Consider the following 19412-nt stretch of genomic DNA (forward strand, 5'->3'; position numbering starts at 1 on the left):
AAGGCTAGCGTTCTTCGTTTCGTTGACTTCATTTTCTTGTGCTAGGTGCCTATAGCTCCGGTAGCTGTTGCATCTATTTTATTTCCTAGTGTTTTTCTTGTTATCTTGCTTTCCATCACTCACTTGACAGACCCGTTGATCGGTGTCGCCATTTCCTACTCGAGATACCCATAGATATTTCCCGTGAGCAAGTCACACAGAAACCAACATCCAACAGTTTGATCAGGCGTGCAATATGACCGATACACTCCGCTCGACTGTGCGATTTCCGCCCCTTCGGCAGGCCCGAGGGACGGTGCTTAATACTATAATGGAGGATACACGCGAATCACATTTCGCTCAAACAAATCCGAAAGGCGCAATACCTTCCAGACTCACACCGGTAGCTATCAGTCCCAAGTTGAAGTTGCAGACCAGCGGGTTGTCAGTGCCAACACATGCCCGGCTCGCACGCCTAATGTCACCCCTCTCGGCTGGGACTACCTCGTCATGCTCAGATACAGAATGGCAGTCTCAGATGCAAGGATTCCAAGGATACGACGACTTGTATGATGCCACAGACTGTGATAGTTTTGATGACAATGAGACCGAATTTAGCGATTCGTGCTTTTCTCCGGATACGCGGCCATCGAGCTTGATTACGCCAATTACCCGCAACTCGGTGACCTCAACTGGGAGTCAGAAGCTTTCTCTGACACTCAAGATTCCCTCGTCTACGATGTGGCCATCAATTAACGGGTCCCTCAAGGGATCTCCAGTCCCGCCGACGCCTCCAGCCAAGATTCCGGTCTCGCCAGCAGCGCTGTCGATGCTCAGCCGTTCTGTACCTGCCTCGTATGCTCCACCTTCACTCGATGGGAGTATGACTTCGGACCAGGAATCCATCATCAGTGCATTGGCTACACCGGACACTCAATCTCTGCCAGACACCAGCTGGGAGGCCCATGATATACATGTTCGCCGAGATATGGAGGGAAGTGAGAGCGACCTAGACAATGGCGATGCCAGTTCAGACATTCAGACTGTACCCATTGCCATCGAGACCGAGCATGAGGACTGGCGTCATGTTCTGGGAAATTTCCCCCGGATTCCCACCGCTCAGGCATACTCACCCTCGCTCTCGTCCGCGCCATCCTTTTATCTGAATAACGAACTAATTCCCGAATATGATGACTTGTACGACCCCCCGGCGCCTAGTAACCAAGGTGCCTCTCTGCCCGACCCGGCAATGCTACACCACACTCACTTGGATGGAACACCCGACTCGTGTTCTGAGACCTCGGAAGATAATGGCGAGATGTGGCAACTCCAGCCGCCTCCCAACCGCCCGAGGAGTGCTGACGGGGTCACCCCCGCGTCTGAACTGTCTGGATACAGTTTCACCGACTTGAGCATTCCATCTCCCGGTGGCTTCTTTGCCTCTCTGGCGCCCCGTGCACGTCATACGTGGGCAATCCCCAACACCAATTACCAGCCAACGTCGGCGGCTGCAGAGGGTTTCTACAATCTTCCTTGGCGTCGGGATGAAGGAGAGATTGTCGAGCAGGTAGTTGAGTGGCCTGAGCGCCCTGTTGATGAAGCTCCAGTCACCGCGGTTCGTGACGAAGAGGCCCCGCTTACTGCCATTCGACTTCCCTGTGACACCCCCACTCGTCGGTCTATCTACCAGGATAGTCCCATGAGTGCTGCATTTGACGCAGTACAGGTTCAGGAGATCCCCCGCTCTGGGAACGGGTATGAGTACGATGAGTGCTATGATCAAGAGCTGCAGGAACGTGCAGTTGCAAATCACGACCGCACCAGTGTCTGGCTGTCTGCTCAAGCATCCTACCTCTCCGCTCTCAATGAGACGAATCCGGTGAATGACATTGAGCCTGTCGAACCATCCGAGGCTTCTGACAATGTCGAGCCTGAAGCCGAAGGCACCACAGAAGATTCATCCAAGAAGATGGTGCGATTCGCTGAAGGCGTTCCCGAGTCCCTTAGTCCTCTGCCTCCGTTCCTTGCCAGCAAGGACTCAATTTACTGGCAAGGCTTCCAGTCTATTCGGGCACGGTCAACCAAGACCGACGGGTTCATGCACCGCAACATGCGCTACGACGCTGTGCAATCTATGCGTCTCGCCATGACTGACTTGCACATCAACTGCTTGCTGGGCAAGTATGAGCTTGTTCGCCCGGAACGCCCTGCATACAAGGGTCCTTTCGCCAAGGCACCCCGGAACTCGGTTATCACCACTGAACTGGCCGAGAAAGCTCAATTCGACAAGGTGGAGAAAGAGCAGCTGGTTCTTGCTCAGCTCTCCCAGCCCATGTGGGCCATGGATGCTCTCCGGTCTCTCAACGGCGGCAATCTGCTCACCAGTCCTGCCCAGCGCGTGCTTGCCCGAGCCTCATCAAAGCCCAGGTCCACGCAGGGACCACGCAAGCGCAGTTTCCGCATTCTGGACCTTGGCGGTCACTCCTCCTGCGACTGGGCTTGGCAGGCCGCATACGAGTTCCCAAATGTCAAGGTTTACACTGCCACCTCCAACGGTCAGACCGTAAACAGCGCCATCAAAGGCCCCTCTAACCACCGCCAGGTGACCGTCGCCAACCTCTGGGAGCTGCCATTTGGCAACAACCAGTTCGACGTCATCTCTGCGCGCTCGTTGCACGCATTGCTGAAGACCGAGTGTCCCGCAGGGAAGGACCGTGACGAGTATGACCTGGTTCTGAAAGAATGCATGCGATGCCTCAAGCCCGGCGGCTACCTCGAATTCCAAGTGCTGGATGCCGAGATCTCGCGGGCCGGGCCGTACGGCAATACAACGTCAGTGGAGTTCGCCTTCAACCTGCGCAACCGCGGGTACGACCCACTGGCATCCAAGAGTTTTGTTGGTCGTCTCCGCCACAGCGGATTCGTTGACACCCAGCGCGCGTGGATGTTCCTCCCCATGGGCACCGAGCCCATCGAGCAGGAGCCGCTGCGCGAGACTCCCGCACCGCGTGTGCAGAGCCAAATTGAAGATTACGAGGCGGTGCAGGGGCCGATTGGCAGTACTGCCGATATTGCCAGCATGACCGGATTGATTGGGGGGTGGATGTGGGAGCAGTGGTTACTGAAATTGCGAGTAGAGATGGGTCGTGAACGGTCTATGTTGCTTGAGGGTCTTGGTGGGCTATTTGATGAAGGGCGGAAGAGTGGCGCGGGCTGGACCTGCCTGTCTGGATGGGCGATGAAGCCGAAGCGGAGTGTGTCTTTGGCTTCGTCTATCTAGGGGTTTATCTTTATGTATTTAGCCCTGGCCCTGGTGGCTCGCAATTAATGTAATGCGTTATGTCTGGTCGTTTCAATAACACCTCATAATACCAAATAAAGTAAATGTGGTGATGCACCTACCCAGGTGAGCTTCGCACCTTATTCTTTCTTAGTCGATACTTTCCTTTCTCTTCTCTTCAACGGCTATCGCTCTATGGTATAACGTTTCCCACGCTGCGTTAGTCCGCGCAGAGCCTCAGCGAGAAACAAATCGGCGACTTCCGTATCCCACATACCGTGCGATATCGGACAATGTTATAATTCCGACTACCTGACTGCTTTTGTGGGATTCGTTGTCTTCGTGCTGAATCAACTCAACTCACTCACCCTGGCATGCCTATTTTGAACTCCCACGGCGGGTTCCCTCGCTCATGTCTGATCTGCCTGGACACGTGGTTCCCTCATTCCTAGAACTGTCACGTTTTGCCTCACTCCGATGGGACTGCAATGCAGATATCGAAGTCTGCATAGTGAAGGCACCATCCCCTGCGGTAAAAATCATTTTGTTAAACCCGCCTTTTTTTTTAGCGTCGTTTCAGCTCTCTTTCGGGTCTTTGTTGTCGAAGGATGATTAGAGATAGCCGCTATTCATCCAGACTAGAAACGGGCCGTTCTAGGACCTGGACACATCGGCCACTGTCCCGCATCTGGATTGGGACACGTGGAATGTCGACGAGAGAGTCTGGGTGGAGTTTTGAGTCGTTTCACCGAAGATCTACATCAGATACAATATACACCGAACTCTGGTCACATTCGGGATTCAGGACAGTTTCAACGCTGCCCAACGGCCCGAGAGACAGGTTTATAATCCGTGTTGATACCCTACGTAGTATTACAGACGGCAATTCATCACGACCCCACTCTCCCGTCTACAATCTAGATACTCCGTTCGGCTCTAAACGGATCATAATATTGGAAGCTTATTATTCAGTAGCATAGGTAAAAGGGTGTTAACTATATTAGACAAAGTGCTGACGCGCCGGAGCAGTGTGCCCCGCTAGAAGCACAGACAGCCCGCTTTGCTAAGCACGACATTTCTCTTTGGGAAAAGCGGTTATTCCAACGGCTATCGGGCACGTTTGGTTCAAGTCACGATGTAACGTGATCGGGGGATCATGTGTTGGACAAAATCAAAGTCACCCCAATTCAATGAAATATAACCGGCTTGGGAGAGCTACCGGGATACCAAGATTGGAAGGCGAACCTGTACGAGAAGACTGTCTGATTGGTCGCAGCTCTGTATTCTGCGGCTTCGACGCAGATTCTAGGCGATACCTATTTGATTCTAGATCGAAGAATCTAAACCCCTGTCTATCAAGGTCAGCAGACTTGGATATTTTTTTTCCTTCCCGGAATCACCTAAATAGGTCATCCAGAATGCAAATGCCGATCTATTTTTCACCCAGACTATAACCATTTCTGAGACTGAGACTGAACACGTAGCGGTACAGGGTCCGTCAACGTAGATCCCAACACGTGAGATCCAGAACCCTTATCGTTTGCATACATCGAAAGGAAAAGTTCCGGGCTCATTTGGAGAAAACTACCAGTTAGTGTATATTTATGGATGTACGGTGAAGCCGGCATATCCACTCTTCGCCACTGATGTAAACACCTGGAGCTTCATATTTTTTCTCTCTTTAAATTCCCCTCCCCCTCCATATTCTTTCTCCAATTCCTCCCCCTCCCCACTCCCCATACACATCATGGCACCACCAGCTATCATCGCCCCCTCCATTCTGAGCGCCAACTTCGCCGATCTGGGCCATGACTGCTCCAAGAAGATGGAGCAGGGTGCAGACTGGTTGCACGTCGACATTATGGACGGCCACTTCGTCCCAAATATGACAATCGGCTGCCCCGTCGTATCTCAGATCCGGGGCTGCGTTGACCGTCCCTCCGAACCCTGCGGGCGTGGCACTTTCGATTGCCACATGATGATTATGGAGGTTAGACTTCCCTACCCGCGTCATTCCGGAACGTCATGAGCTCCCCCCGCTGACCGTATTTCCCTGATAGCCGCATAAGTGGGTCGGCGAGTTTAAGAAGGCCGGTTGCGATCTTTACTGTTTCCACTATGAAGCTGCCGTTTCCTCCGTCGCCGCAACCGATCCTACAGATAAAGAAACTACCGCTCGTACTAGCCCCAAGCAATTGATTCGCTATATCCACGAGGAGGGTATGCAGGCGGGTATCGCTATTAAGCCCGATACCCCCGTCGATGTGTTGTGGGATATTATTGAGAGCGAGGATCCCGCGGAACGACCAGACGTGAGTTTTGTCTTTCGGACCCTTTGCGGTCAGATTCGGTGCTTTTTGTTTTTCAATCCTAACGTTTCACAGATGGTTCTGGTCATGACTGTGCACCCCGGTTTCGGTGGTCAGAAATTCATGGCTTCCGAGCTTCCCAAGGTCGCCGCCCTGCGTAAACGGTACCCCGATTTGAACATCGAGGTGGACGGTGGTTTGGGTCTGGGCACAATTGACCAGGCGGCGGATGCGGGTGCCAATGTGATCGTTGCGGGCTCAGCGATTTTCGGCGCGCAAGATCCTGCCGACGTCATCGCGAAGCTGCGCGAGGCTGTCCAAAAGCGTCGCGGGGCGGAGTAAAGGAAACGGGCACATAGCACAAAATGGGGTTTGGGTGTTTTGTCTTTCTTGGGTGTTCTCTTGGAATTTTTTATATTATTACATTCTTAATCACGAGTTATGAATGGCATTTACAAGTGGGAGTCAACTGTCCACGCTTTCCGAATTATTTACATTTTCATACTGCATGTACGAAAAAAAATCGATTGTAACCTTGTCAGGCATTTGATGTACAGTTGTCATAATCGTCGAATTCGTGAATTGCAACTCCCCCAATCCTCGATAGTTGCCTACTCCGCCGACTTGGGAACCAGCCCTGCCTTGGTATCATCCTTCGCACTAGTAACCTCCTTCTTAGGCTCGGCCATGAGTCCTTGAGGCGCCACAGCTGTCGCGATCATTTCAGCGATCGCGTTGCCCTTGGGCTCATTGGGTTCCATGAGCTCTTCCTTATTCTCGATGGCCACATCAGCACCAACCGGACTTGGGACTTCCTCAATCGACTCGGACTTTGTCTTCTCGGCGGCCTCTTTGCGCAAAGCATCGAGATTGCCCGTAGGCTCAGCAGAAATGGACTGTCGGATCTCATGGACCATCTTGTCTTGATCCGCGTCCTCCAGCGTTGACACTCGGGATCCGCGGTGATGTCCAACCAACCCGAGCATCTCTGCGTTATCCGCGTGGAAGTTCGCCGAGGACACGGCCGCTTGTTCGGGAACTAGGGTCGGGCGTTTGGCGGCCTTTGGTGAATCGGGAGCGGTGTCGGGTAATTCGGGGGCGACCGAGCCACGGTGCGCGCGGCCGGCGGCAGGCACCTCTGTAGCCTGCTCTTTCACGGGCTCTTTCTTATCATCTGACTTGGCCTTTGCCTTGGAGGCAGCCTCCGAGCTAGCCTGGCGCAGGGCTAGCACGGCTAGATCATCCTTCTTGTCTTCGGGCTTAGTAACGGGAGGGTCTTGAATCTTGATCGTGGAGGGTTTGTGGGTGGCGGGTGTGGGCTCGACTTTAGCCTCGGTCGCTGCTGGGACAGGATTGCTGGTGGCGGGCATTCCACCTAGATCCTGGACGCTGTTGATTACCATACGTAGTTCGCCGAACTCGTTCCATTCTTCGACTTCTTCGAGATCCTACAAGTCGGTCGGGTTAGCGTTGTGCTCCTAGCATGACAGAACTGGTTTGGAAGCTGGCTTCCATGCAAGGGGGCTGTCACATACTCCCACGATATCGCCGTATTTCACCAATCCTGGAAGCTTCTTGCCCTTGGAGCGTCGGCCCCAGAGCTTCCGGGCGGCCTCGTCGGTGGCGACATCAACGGCGCGGAAGGGAAGCTTGTTGGCTTTGAGGATTGTCTCGATTCTGGAGGTCGCAGTGACGATGTGCGACGACCCCGCGGTCAACGAGGTGTACAGGTAGAGGGTTGAATCTGGCATGGTGGTGTATTGACAGTGGAATGAGGGTTGAGGGGGGAAAGGGTGCGTAAAAGGATCAATTCATTCAGGGGTTAGTCTTGTATTCTCCGATTGAACATCTACAGAGTAAAGAAAAATAAATTATTTCCCCCTGGGACATTTATTATGACGTGGCTTGGGTATCACGTGCAGATTATGGCTTTGTCGATTTCAATCGATTCTCCCCCTTATACACCATCATGTTGGATACTTGGTCTATGATGTATACCAACTCCCCCCATTCAAGTACAATCTCTCCACAATAAGAGCCGTTCCATGTGTACAACGGCTATCTGCCCTGGAAAACGGGCCCTAGTGTGGCAACTTGACGTCAGATCCAGAGGTGCAGATATCCCAGGATATTCTGGTGGATTTCAGCCAGTTTCAGTTTAGAACAGGTCTTTAAAGGCACGTACTAATGTACATAGTGAAGGGTAACCCGACATTCTCAAAGAACATGCACACTTGCTATACCGGTCACATGGTCACAGTCAAGCAACATTAACTGGGCTAAGCTCTGAGTGCGTGATCAGGATCTACCCAGAAGAGTGTTGGATAACTGAGAAACAGGTTTTAGTAGCGTCGAAGAAAAGCTTTCAGTGCTTCGGACTTTCACTATTGGCTATGGATATCAGTTGGCTCTTTATAGATCTTTAGCCATCCAATCATGGGACATTGGGAGCGATAACATTTCAATAGCCTGGAATGGATAACTAGATTGGCGAGATAAATACTGATATGGACTATCATACCTTACATTGTATAGCAAAAAGAACGTCTTCACGGCCTGAGAGTACCCAACAGCCTGATATATGGTGTTTCTCAGGAAAGTCACAAGCCCGCAAGATAACCCGTGTGCGGCTGTAGCACATATCTCCCTATTGACCGAGAAGGAACGAATATAAAATCAGCACCAGAAATCCCTGTCTTATAGCAGGAATACATATCTTGGGCCCTTTAGAGGAAGTGCGAAGAGCCTCAAAAGGCCGCGTCCTAAACTGGAGGCGCAGCGACATGCATAACAAACAAAACCAACCTACTGACTCAAGCATCCCGCCCAATTGGGAATTGGGCTATGGAACTTGCATGACATCTTGATCTGTGCTGACATGCGTTCTCCCCGAGTCGTGGAACAATGCAACTCAACTGACTCGGCGTCTGGGATCTATTGTCATTAGAGCCAGCTCACTTCGTCTATCGCCAGTCGGCAAACGGGTCGAACTGTCTTATGTCACGCGATCGACATAGGGAAGCAGCCTGCAGCTGTATGCGTTTAAACTCCGGGGAGTGCAGTGTGGTAGTGAGGTGCCGCGGGCATATACAAATTGGAAAAGCGTGCGCATAGAAGATACATATTCCCAAGCCGTTCTATCCCGAGCCCAATATTTCTGTCAGCTCGGGGAGTTAGTATCATCAGCTGAGGCTTAGGCTTAGGCATCGAGTGTATACTTATGTTAAATCAATACGGAGAACGGAGCATAGGTGTCCCATTTCAGTGCGATGCATTATAATGACTTTTGCCCGTGCACACACCTCGAAATTTACAGCCTATCACTCATAGTGGCTCATCTTTGAGGATTTGCTAGTCTCACGCGTGACCTGTTCTATTCTAGACGACCTCTGACTGCAGGAAGCTGCTTAGAAGCTCGAGCATCAATGCAGGGGCAACTTATCAGCGTCTCGGCCGTGTAACACTCGTAGACCTAGACGAGGCCTTGACATGGATGGCACACTGAGGAAACAAGCAAAGACATTGTACTATGCCTATCGCTTTTTATCATGAAATAACGAAACTTGTGGAAACATGTCAAGAGACAAAGGGCCGAGTTGACGGTGAGTGCGAATTTCGTGTCGAATCTTGGAAGGACTCTAGGCCACCCCGTGGGCGATAGATCGTCAACCAGAAATTTGCCTATTTGACAGGAGATGTACGGAGTATTCAGTGTAAGAATGCCCACCCTGGCGATCCTCATCGACTACCCCGTACGGAAGACTCCGTACTCCGTATGTTGTGTTCTCTCGCGAAAGTCTATCCTGAAACAGAGACCGATGTGACCGATCACACTTTGTTCCTTTCTTATGAGCCCGAGATTGCCGCTTCTGACGCAACAACGGTCACGTCAGTCGCCAATGCTCAGGACCATCATAATGGAGCAAATGTCCAACCATTATCCGATCAGGAGACAGATCCACCCAACCTTGGAATACCGTGGAGCCTCCGTACTAGTATCGCACCAGTAACCTCGTTTGTCCCAAATAGTCTCCGTACAGCCATCACGTGGAGGGGATGATCCATCACTAGTGTCTCGCAGACAGGAGTTGGAAGATATCAATTATTGGGCACGTCTTGAGCCAAAAATAACACCAGATTCTCCACGGTTAGAAGCTCCTTAGAAGCTCCTGATCCTCCTGATCCTCCAACACAAGCAAACTGTTTGACAAGGGGTTATCCCTGACCAGCCACAAGCATAATTGGGAACCGTGGGACTGCTGCGGGAAGGACCCACGGTAACACGTGAATCGAACCGTTCTTGTACAGCCACTCTATTTCCTCGGGGATTTCGATATTACTTCATTAATGAATATGTTATTATTGTTTGCTCTTCATCTCTGGTTGGGCATTGGGCGCTGAACCTGCGAGTGTCATCTGCAGCTATGTCCTCGGCCACAGTCGACGTGGCAGTCCTCGACGCGCCCGAGCGATCTTAGTCCGACCGTACATAGTAAATGGATCCAAGGGGGGGGGGGGGTCTTGGGCTATGGGTGTGCTAGAAGCGGGAAATTGGCTCATTTTGCTGTTTCTTTCGGGCTCCCGCTGTAGGCGCTTCCCACTGAAGGGAAAGGTGACTTGTTTATGTATTGTGCCCATGTACCCCAGTCTACATGTATCAAGTCACCTACCTTTTCGTAAGCAAGGACACATCTGCTGGCTCGGGTCACTCTCGGGTTGATCCGGTTCGCTGCCTCACTTTTTGTTCTTTTTTTTTTCTAAGCCGTCTGCAGCTTCTACCCCAACAGAATCTCGCTTCTAGCAGGAGTCGGTTCTGTCACCCGGGTATCTGCCATTGGGGAGATGGCTTGATGGCTGACCTCGACACGGATACACTTTGAGGCCATACGAAGTAGGATTGGAGGAATAGTAGAAGCAGTCCTGGAAAAAGAAAGACATTACGCGAACGTGCTAAGGGTCCAGACCGATGATCGACTACCATGTTTGTTCGAGCATAGTATTCTTCTCTTGCTAGGTCCTAATTCTCGTATCTCACTTTGTGGGGAGTATCCTTCATCATCGACAGAACTTTTGTCCTTTCTTTTATCTACTCGTCTGCCCAATCTGCATCTTCTTCTCCCAACTGTTATTTTTTCTGATCGTTTCCTTCTTCGATTTTACTATACATTTTATCTCGCAGATCTTCATCTTGATTGCATTGATAAGATCTCCTATTCCACCTTCGATTTAATATTTATTTTTCTATTGCGCTCCAATTCTACGTATGTCTTGCCTACCTATTGTCACGAAGCATGCACTAATCGTTCACAGAAATACCCACCTTTCTCCATCCATTTGATTACTGATAGACAGTTACTTCCCCGGCCATTGCGACGAGGAACCCGCCATGACTGTTAATCTGGATGACGAACTGTTCACCAGTGCCATCTCTGGATATCGTGAAGCGTTTTTGGTCCAACACTCCAACCTCTCGGAAGATGAACGAAATCAGCTCTGGATTGAACAGCTAAGTCGGTTCATCCCCAACCGGGATACCGACTCGCAGCCAGCTGGGAGCCTGGGGAAACGGACTCGACAGGATGCGACACCACGGACGTTGCCATATTCTGATTCGAATGTTCCTCGGGCAAAACGGAGAGCCACCGTATGTGTGACCTTGGTTACTTGCTCCAGCCTTCTCTGCTCCGCTCTCGTCTCCTAATATCCGCCATTCGTCCTTGGATTGACAATTGGCAGACCCCGGATCTCCCGGTCGACCTAACCCGCGACCTCTCCCACGTCTCCTCCCCCGACTTACCTCGGACCGGCGCTGCCGTCACAGGACAAGGCTCCTACCGACACACCGCCATGGTACGATCCCAGAGCCAACAAATACCGGTCTCCCACCAGCACCAGCCAGCCGGTGGCACAATGGGTAAACGACAATCCTTCGGCCCCGTACGGACCCATCGTCCCCTCGGCCATGTCGACGAATTCTCGCCATCCGAGTACACGAAGTATTTGGACGCCGCTCCCAGTCAACCCTTTGACTCAGCCTTGACTTTCGGACTCGTAAATCATGGACAAACCGGACCATCGTTCCCTCAATATTCTGACCGGAGGTCCCCCTGGACCGACCAGGCCCCACCAGCCGCGCCAGAGATGTCCCGCAGCACGACCACCGATTCCTTGGTGGGCGGAATCAACATGTTCCGCTTCGACTCGACTGGACCACAATATCAAGAACCGGTCGGCTCTGTCCCCCAAGAGTGGGTGCCAGCATCCACCGACCTGCCGTATCAAGACCCCTTTCTCTCCCCCGTGTACCCTGACCTAGGTCCCATATCGTCTTCCCCGTTCTCCCACCATTCTCCCATCTCTCACCCATCGTCTTTCTCTAACCCATCATTCTCGACATCCGCTCCCCAAACCACCTCCTTCCACTACCCAATGCCCCACAATCTCCTCCCCTACGACTCAGTGGAGATGAAACCTTCCGATTCAATTGACAGCACCAACTCAGCGAACCAGCGCTCCCGTGCCGCACGCCGCACCAAAGAGCAAATCGCCCAGGCCGCACGCCCCATTGCCCCCAAAGTCGAATCTGCCGAAAACATCATGTCCCAGATCGACCCCCACAAGATGATCTGCATCTCCTCGGCGGACGGCACAACGAAAGAAGTCGCCGCCATCCCCAAAGCCTCCGTGCGACGACCCCAGCGACCAAAGACATACTGCAGCATATGCACAGACCATCCAGACGGCTTCCACGGCGAGCACGAGCTGCGCCGCCATATCGAGCGCGTGCACGCTTCCATCCGCACCGTCTGGGTCTGCAAAGATATCTCGCCTGGCAAGTACTTCCTTTCGAACTGCAAGGCTTGTCGAAATGGGAAGCGCTACGGCGCCAATTACAATGCTGCGGCGCATCTGCGCCGCACGCATTTTAATCCCTGTGAGCGGGGCCGTGGCGGGCGTGGGAAAGATAGCGAGAAGCGCGGTGGGAAGGGTGGAGGTAACCAGCCTGGTATGGATGTCTTGAAACATTGGATGATTGCCGCTGAGGAAGTCACCGATGAGGCGGCTGGCGGTGGCTCGAACTCCAAGCTTCTGATTAGGAATCCTAGTCATGTTTCGACTAGGGACCCCGGGTATCAGCTTGCTGTCGCTGCTTGTCGTCTGGTCGAGGGTCAGCCTCCCTATGTTGTGGAGTCGGCTCTGCTGAAGGAGTCTGACCAATCCCCCGAGTTTCCCGATGCGCCGTTTGAGTTTGATTTTGAGCTGGGCCTTGATCTCAACCTCGACATTGAGGGGTCAATGGGTTCGCCGTTCTCGGATTCGCAGTCATCCTGTATGCCTGATATTGATTCGTGTGTCAAGTGAGCGATCGTAGTCTGTTTCTTTTTTTTTTATCTGTGGGTTCTTTGGCGATTGCTTGTTGAGAGCACCGTTTGATCGGGTTCGTGTATCGTACTTTGGGATATGGTCAATGGTTGAGGTTAGTGGGGATTGGGACTGGATATGTTTTCTTTGGTGTATATTTTGGGATGTGAGATAAGGGTAGAGACCGGATCTCGTACTGACAGTAGCTCGAACTAATGATAATGAAACTCGGTGTCACAAGATTACAAGAGACCAGTCATCCTCGGCATTCAGCCCTATAGTAAGTAGTTGGTACCCGCCTCACAGTGTTCCAAGGTATGAGAGTCCAGGTACCAGGTACTGCCCAGGCAGCAACAATACGGGCGGTCAAGTGCCAAGGGGCGTAAACAACAGGCAAATGCTCTGAGTGGCTGAGCGATTCCGAGGGTGGGGCCCCGTGTGACCCAGTGGATGATCCTCAACCAATTGAATCAGACCCAAGGAATGCAATTTGTGGCTGACTGCGTTAGTCGGCGATAGGGCTGGAATACTGTGGCTGACAGAACCTTGCTGGAATACTGTGGCCTAAGTACACAATGGGTATCCAGATTCTGAGACATCGAGTCGAAGGTACTGAAATGAACTTGTTCTTGTGGACTTTTAGTAGTAAATCAATGGCTTGGCTTATAAATCACTCATCAACCAAAATAAAAACAAATAAATAAATAAACAAGAGGATCAATATTTAACAAATTCGGGCCGTGTGGAGAAGAAGGGGAAAGGGGAGAGACACAAAGGTACTTCGGAGTTACCTCATCCCTGCACTCTTGGCAGACAAACTCTACTATCGGGTGCAGCGTCCAAGTACCTCTCAAGTACCCCAACAATTTCCTTTTCTGCAATACAACCTTCACAAGTGAGTTACTTGCCTTTTCTCTCCTTTCTGACTCTTAACCTCATCACCTTCCCCATTTTCAATCTCACCTTGTTCCTCCCTTTTCATTTCACTCGCTTATCTCGGCTCATCACAGCCTCCTCCTTTCGACCAATCTCGGTCTTTCCCTTGTATCTGGTAGGTAGATTTAACCGCTGTGGCGGCCATTCCGCCACTGCTGACCCTAGTCGCATCACATCGAGGCGCTGCAAAGCCCTATACTGTTGGTTATTATCATGTCGCTAATTCGTTCTTCCTCGCTTTTAGAACATCTCCCGTCGCAATGTCTTATCCTCCCCAGCAACCCCACGGATATCCCCAGCCGGCGTAAGTCATATCGTGATTACCTATCCCCATGAGATCGGCGGCAACTGTATCATACCAAGTTTCCCAAGGTCTGCTTCTGTGCACTTTGCGACCGCGAAAAATCGAACCTCGGTCCACGCGAAAATCTTATATGGCTTGGTAAATATTTATAACATGATTCTGATCAAATTTTGAATGCAGATACGGCGGTGATGGCTACCAGCAGGGCTACCCTCCTCAAGGCGGATACCCCCCGCAAGGATACCCACCACAGGGCTATCCTCCCCAGGGCTATCCTCCGCAGCAGCAGAACGTTAGTCTTAATATCAGAACACGCACCATGTGCACCATGCTTACCAATTAACAGATGGGCTATGCTCCGCAACAGCAACAGCCTCCACAACAAGAGCAGAAGAGTGAGAAGGGATGCCTCATGAGCTGGTAAGTATCCATACTCCCATGGAAGGTTGGAACAAGACTGATCTGAGCTTTTCTTCCAGTCTGGCCGTGATGTGCTGTTGCTTCTTGTGCGAGGAGAGTTGCGAATGTTGCCTGGAATGCTGCGACGTGTGCTGCTAAGCTCCTACGATCAATGACATCGACGATACCTTTCTTCTTGCTGGCGTTGGAATTTCTTGATACGCCCCACAGCGTTCTTGGACAGACTACTGCACTCTTTCAATTGCAATAATTCATTTTCGTCTTTGTTACATTGAGCTTTTGTTTTCTCTGGACAGAATGCTCCAGGCTGAGTCAAATTAGCTCCAATATCTGTTCATCGCATCCAAGGCTTGATTGACTTAAAAATTATCCGTTGCTCAGACACATGCGCATATGTATTAAATGCACAAAATTTTGGCTCTGTTAAAAACTCCTCTTCACGATATTATCCAAGAATAATGTTACACGACATGTCGGCCAGCTTTGACCTAATCTTGTACTAAAACTGGCGACGTCAACTTTCCAATATTCTTGAATTCTCCCAAGATTCTTTCCTCCTAAGTGTCAGCCCTGGAAGGCATTTATGGTTCTACTCTAGAATTCTGTTATTTCCACGCAAAAAAACATTTGTCCTGGGTTTATTATGGAAATTAATAATATGAGGGCGCATCGCTTGGTCTAAGCTAGTCTCGGGGGTGATTGGCAGAAAGCCACTCTAAATCCTGTGGCTAAGCGCCCTGTCTTATCCATCGCTGTCCGGGCAATTGAAAGGTTGCCTGGAACGATTATTAAATTGCAGATACCCCCGGCGATATGAAATTTTATTGGATTTGTTATTATTGTTATCACGTCATTTTATCTTGTATTTGGTCGTTCGGTAGCTCAAGAAGCTTCAACATATGTGGATAGCATTATGGCCATAGAGAGTGAACTAAGCCCACTTGATACTGATGGATTGTGCCTCCTATCCCTGGATGGTGGAGGCGTGAGAGGACTGTCAAGCCTTCTGATATTGAAGGATGTGATGGCACAGCTTAATTCGGAGCGTGAGGACAGCGAAGTCCTCAAGCCTTGTGATGTCTTCGATCTGATCGCAGGTACCAGCACAGGAGGGTGTGTATTAACAAAAGATTTAGTAAAACTTGGGCTGACATATGAGACATACTTAGACTGATTGCTATAATGCTAGGGCGGCTGGAAATGGGTGTTGACGAGTGCATCCTTGCATATACCGAATTGATGCAGTCGATCTTCAGTGAGAAAATCAACATTGTTCCAGTTGATTGGTCTGGAAAGATCGTATCACAATACGACAGCAATAAGCTCAAAGAGGCCATTGAAAAAGTCATCACTCGTGCTGGATCGTCGCCAACCGATCTAATGAACGATGGGAAACCCCGTCGTTCTAAAACGTTTGTCTGTACTACCTCCAAAGATACATTTCAAGTCACACGCCTTCGAAGCTATCCTGTGCCAAATGAGGTTGGCTTATCGGCGACGATTTGTGAAGCAGCATTGGCAACGTCGGCTGCGACTAGATTTTTTGATTCGGTCACGATCGGCAATCACAAATTTGTGGACGGTGCATTTGGTGCCAACAATCCGATTGAGGAGGTAGAAGAGGAAGCGGCCGATATCTGGTGCACCGCAAGCCGGGCCCTGAAACCATTAGTGAAATGTTTGATCTCCGTTGGAACTGGCAATCCAGCACAACTCCCCATGAATGACAATGTGCTCAAGTTTCTTTCCAAGACATTGGTCAGAATGGCGACTAAACCGGAGAGTACTGAGCGTCGCTTCATGGCCCGATGGAGCAATGAGGTCAAGGGAAAGCGCTACTTTCGTTTTAGCGTCGAGCAAGGACTACAGCAAGTTCACATGACCGATTTTGAGAAGCAAAGTGTGATTGAGTCTGCGACATACGCCTATCTGCATCATTCCTCTCAAAAGGTTCAAGTCCGTGATTGTATTTTGAATCTTTCAGCAAAATCAGGTAGGACTTCAACATGGGAAACTTCTATTGTTGTGATGAGATGCTGACAGCTCGCAGAAAAGACTAGCATTGACTTCGAAACAACCATACGTGTAATATATAATTGTTCAGTCTTCAAAAAGACTGCCATGTTAGGATGACTTGTACTAACACGAGTTAGGAACATGGAGCACGACTTTCCCGCCATCGAATCCTACAAACCCTGCGTTCGTCGGACACCCAGACTTACCACAGAAAGGCCGCTGGCTGGCTTATTCCTTTTGAGAGGAATTCCCGCTATGTCGACCGTAAGTTTGTGGGTAAGATCAAACAGAAATTGTTTATCAACAACAGAGCCGAGAGGATCGCAATTTTTGGACTTGGGGGAATAGGCAAGACACAAATTGCCCTGGAGCTTGCCTATCAAACAAAAGAGCTCTATCCAGATTGTGCCATCTTCTGGCTCCCAGCTGTTGATATGGAAAGTCTTCAACATGCGTACCAGATGGTGGCTGACCAGCTTGGAATCGACTTCGATAACACGAGATCGTCGAAGGAGGATGTGAAGAGCCTTGTCAAGGCCCACCTGAGCAAGCCCAGTATTGGGCGATGGCTGTTAATTTTTGACAACGCCGATGAGATTGATATGTGGATTGAAGGCAGTAATTCACCGAACGGAGGGCTGAGAGATTACCTTCCCACAAGTGACCAAGGCGCCATTGTCTTTACCACTCGAAGCAACAAAGTGGCCCAGTACCTTGCCGCAACAGACGTTGTCCAAATTCCGGAAATGGACGAGCAGAAAGCTACCCGTGTCTTGCGAAACTCTTTGATTGACAAAGAGCTTCTTCGCGATGGCGAGACTACACGAAAGCTCCTCAGTCGATTGACCTTTCTTCCTTTGGCTATTGTGCAAGCTGCTTCCTTTATCAACCAAAACGGAATAACATTCAACGGTTATGTTGAGCTTTTGGACGGACAGGAGCAGAACGCCATTGATCTACTTAGCGAGGACTTTGAGGATAAAGGTCGATACAAAAGCATTCGCAACCCTGTCGTCACTACATGGCTTACATCCTTTGAGCAAATTCAGCGGCAGAATTCCCTTGCAACCGATTATCTCTGCTTCATGGCTTGCATTCAAGAGAGGGATATACTGATTTCGCTGCTCCCTCCGGCGCCAAATGTCAAACAGCAAAAAGCGATCGGCTTGCTTAGCTCTTACTCATTCGTACGCGTAACACACGAAGGATCACGTCTCGATATGCATCGTTTAGTTCATCTCGCCACAAGAAATTGGCTCCAGTCCAATAATTCCCTGCGAAAATGGCAATTAGATGTGGTGCATGCGTTGGATACTTGCTTTCCTAATACCCAAATGACAAATCGGACTCAATGGCGAGCAGCGGTGCCTCATGCCCTCCAGGTCCTTGCCCTCACCGCAAGAGAAGATCCAGTTTTCTATAGGGTCGGTCTCTTATGCAAGGTCGCCACATGTCAAATGAGTGACGGAAGACGCAAACAAGCCGAAGAGCATTTCAGTGAAATGGTTAAAATCTCGGAGACATTGTTTGGCCCTGAACATGCATGGACTATTGTGGGTCTTTCTGGACTAGCAAATAGCTACTCAGGCCAAGGAAAGTCAGAGAAAGCGATAAAACTCTGCGAGCGGATACTGGAGATGCAGGAAAGACTTCAAGGTCCAGAAAGCATTGAAGCCACCAGAGCTCTTTTCCAGTTAACGGCTGCGTACCGCGAGGCTCGCGACTACAAGAAGGCTCAAGAGCTTTGCAGGAAAGTCATCCCACGTTACATGAAATCAGTTGGCCCGAACTCTTGGGAGACACTGGATGCTATCTACGTTTTGATGTTGGACTATTTCATGCATGGACGGCTCTCCGATGCGTTAGAGCTATCTATTCAATCGTTGCATCTCCACAAAAAGAGCCTAGGGTTGGAAGATCCCCGAACAGTTGGGGTCATGTCTACGATGGCCATCATATACATACATCTATGGCGGCTAACAGAGGCCGAATCATTGTTGACAGAAGCAGTCGAGATCCACAAACGCATATTTGGAAGCGAGCATCCTGAAACTATCCAACTTATGTCATGGCTAGCTGTCACATGGAATTCCCAAGGTCGATACAAAGAAGCCGTTGCTTTGAGAACGGAGTGTCTCCGTTTCAGTGTGCAGTACTTTGGCTTAGATCATGAATATACCCAAGCTCACTACTCAGCCTTGGATGCATGGACTAGTTCCAAGTAAGTTTCTTGCCACGAGATTGGAATCAGCGATACATAAACTGACACTGTCACGCATGGAGACTGGACTCTTTTCTGAATAGACATGTCCCTCATTTTCGGCGTTCTTATATGATTCTCCAACGAAGGACAAAATTCCCCAGGGCTCCAAAAGGTGACCCTTTGCTTCGTGAAATCCAAGAAGCCATGGAGTTCACGTCCATAAGCAGACAGGTCTCCAGTAATGAAGTCACTCTAGTCGGCGGCCAGATGCTGGGACAAACTGTTGTTACATCTGATTCCTATGTAGGAGCTGAAGAGAAAATTGCAGATAGAAAATTCACCTGAGGGGATCCAGGGACAAGTGGATTAATTGACTTATTGAACTAGAACAAGTAATCTTGGTAACTAAGGGGAGATAGTACATGTATTAAACACATGATCTACGTACGTAATAGGATATCTGTTAAGGGGGTTACGGTAGAGCCTTGAGCACATGAGCGCTAACTGAAATTAATATTGTCGATGAAAAGGGAATTATGTTCATAGAAAATTGTTACATACGTGTAGTACAAAAGTAAAGACCTTCTAAAGTTGGGACAGTCT

At 50.2% G+C, this 19412-nt stretch overlaps 6 protein-coding genes across 6 annotated transcripts; 5 read left to right on the forward strand and 1 right to left on the reverse strand.

Moving 5' to 3' along the window:
- Positions 1-235: 235 nt before the first annotated feature.
- On the forward strand, positions 236-3259 carry N7447_009647 (uncharacterized protein; the record flags this gene model as incomplete). The annotated part of the gene is made up of 1 exon (XM_057233909.1): positions 236-3259. One exon carries the CDS (start codon positions 236-238, stop codon positions 3257-3259), a length of 3024 nt encoding a protein of 1007 aa, XP_057083451.1.
- Positions 3260-5006: 1747 nt separating this feature from the next.
- Positions 5007-5910, forward strand: N7447_009648 (ribulose-phosphate 3-epimerase RPE1; the record flags this gene model as incomplete). The annotated part of the gene is made up of 3 exons (XM_057233910.1): positions 5007-5249; positions 5320-5571; positions 5644-5910. 3 exons carry the CDS (start codon positions 5007-5009, stop codon positions 5908-5910), a joined length of 762 nt encoding a protein of 253 aa, XP_057083452.1.
- Positions 5911-6179: 269 nt separating this feature from the next.
- N7447_009649 (uncharacterized protein) lies at positions 6180-7319 on the reverse strand (the record flags this gene model as incomplete). The annotated part of the gene is made up of 2 exons (XM_057233911.1): positions 6180-7016; positions 7104-7319. 2 exons carry the CDS (start codon positions 7317-7319, stop codon positions 6180-6182), a joined length of 1053 nt encoding a protein of 350 aa, XP_057083453.1.
- Positions 7320-10954: 3635 nt separating this feature from the next.
- Positions 10955-12930, forward strand: N7447_009650 (uncharacterized protein; the record flags this gene model as incomplete). Its single annotated transcript, XM_057233912.1, has 2 exons — positions 10955-11212; positions 11305-12930. The coding sequence occupies 2 exons, from the start codon at positions 10955-10957 to the stop codon at positions 12928-12930; spliced, it is 1884 nt and encodes a 627-aa protein (XP_057083454.1).
- A 1196-nt stretch (positions 12931-14126) lies between these two features.
- On the forward strand, positions 14127-14728 carry N7447_009651 (uncharacterized protein; the record flags this gene model as incomplete). The annotated part of the gene is made up of 4 exons (XM_057233913.1): positions 14127-14170; positions 14351-14462; positions 14517-14590; positions 14650-14728. 4 exons carry the CDS (start codon positions 14127-14129, stop codon positions 14726-14728), a joined length of 309 nt encoding a protein of 102 aa, XP_057083455.1.
- Positions 14729-15503: 775 nt separating this feature from the next.
- Positions 15504-19154, forward strand: N7447_009652 (Acyl transferase/acyl hydrolase/lysophospholipase; the record flags this gene model as incomplete). The annotated part of the gene is made up of 5 exons (XM_057233914.1): positions 15504-15703; positions 15760-16583; positions 16641-16675; positions 16744-18827; positions 18911-19154. The coding sequence occupies 5 exons, from the start codon at positions 15504-15506 to the stop codon at positions 19152-19154; spliced, it is 3387 nt and encodes a 1128-aa protein (XP_057083456.1).
- Positions 19155-19412: the final 258 nt, after the last annotated feature.

Source organism: Penicillium robsamsonii, assembly GCF_028829455.1.
Source record: "Penicillium robsamsonii strain IBT 29466 chromosome Unknown utg000005l_segment0_segment0, whole genome shotgun sequence".
NCBI lineage: Eukaryota > Fungi > Ascomycota > Eurotiomycetes > Eurotiales > Aspergillaceae > Penicillium > Penicillium robsamsonii.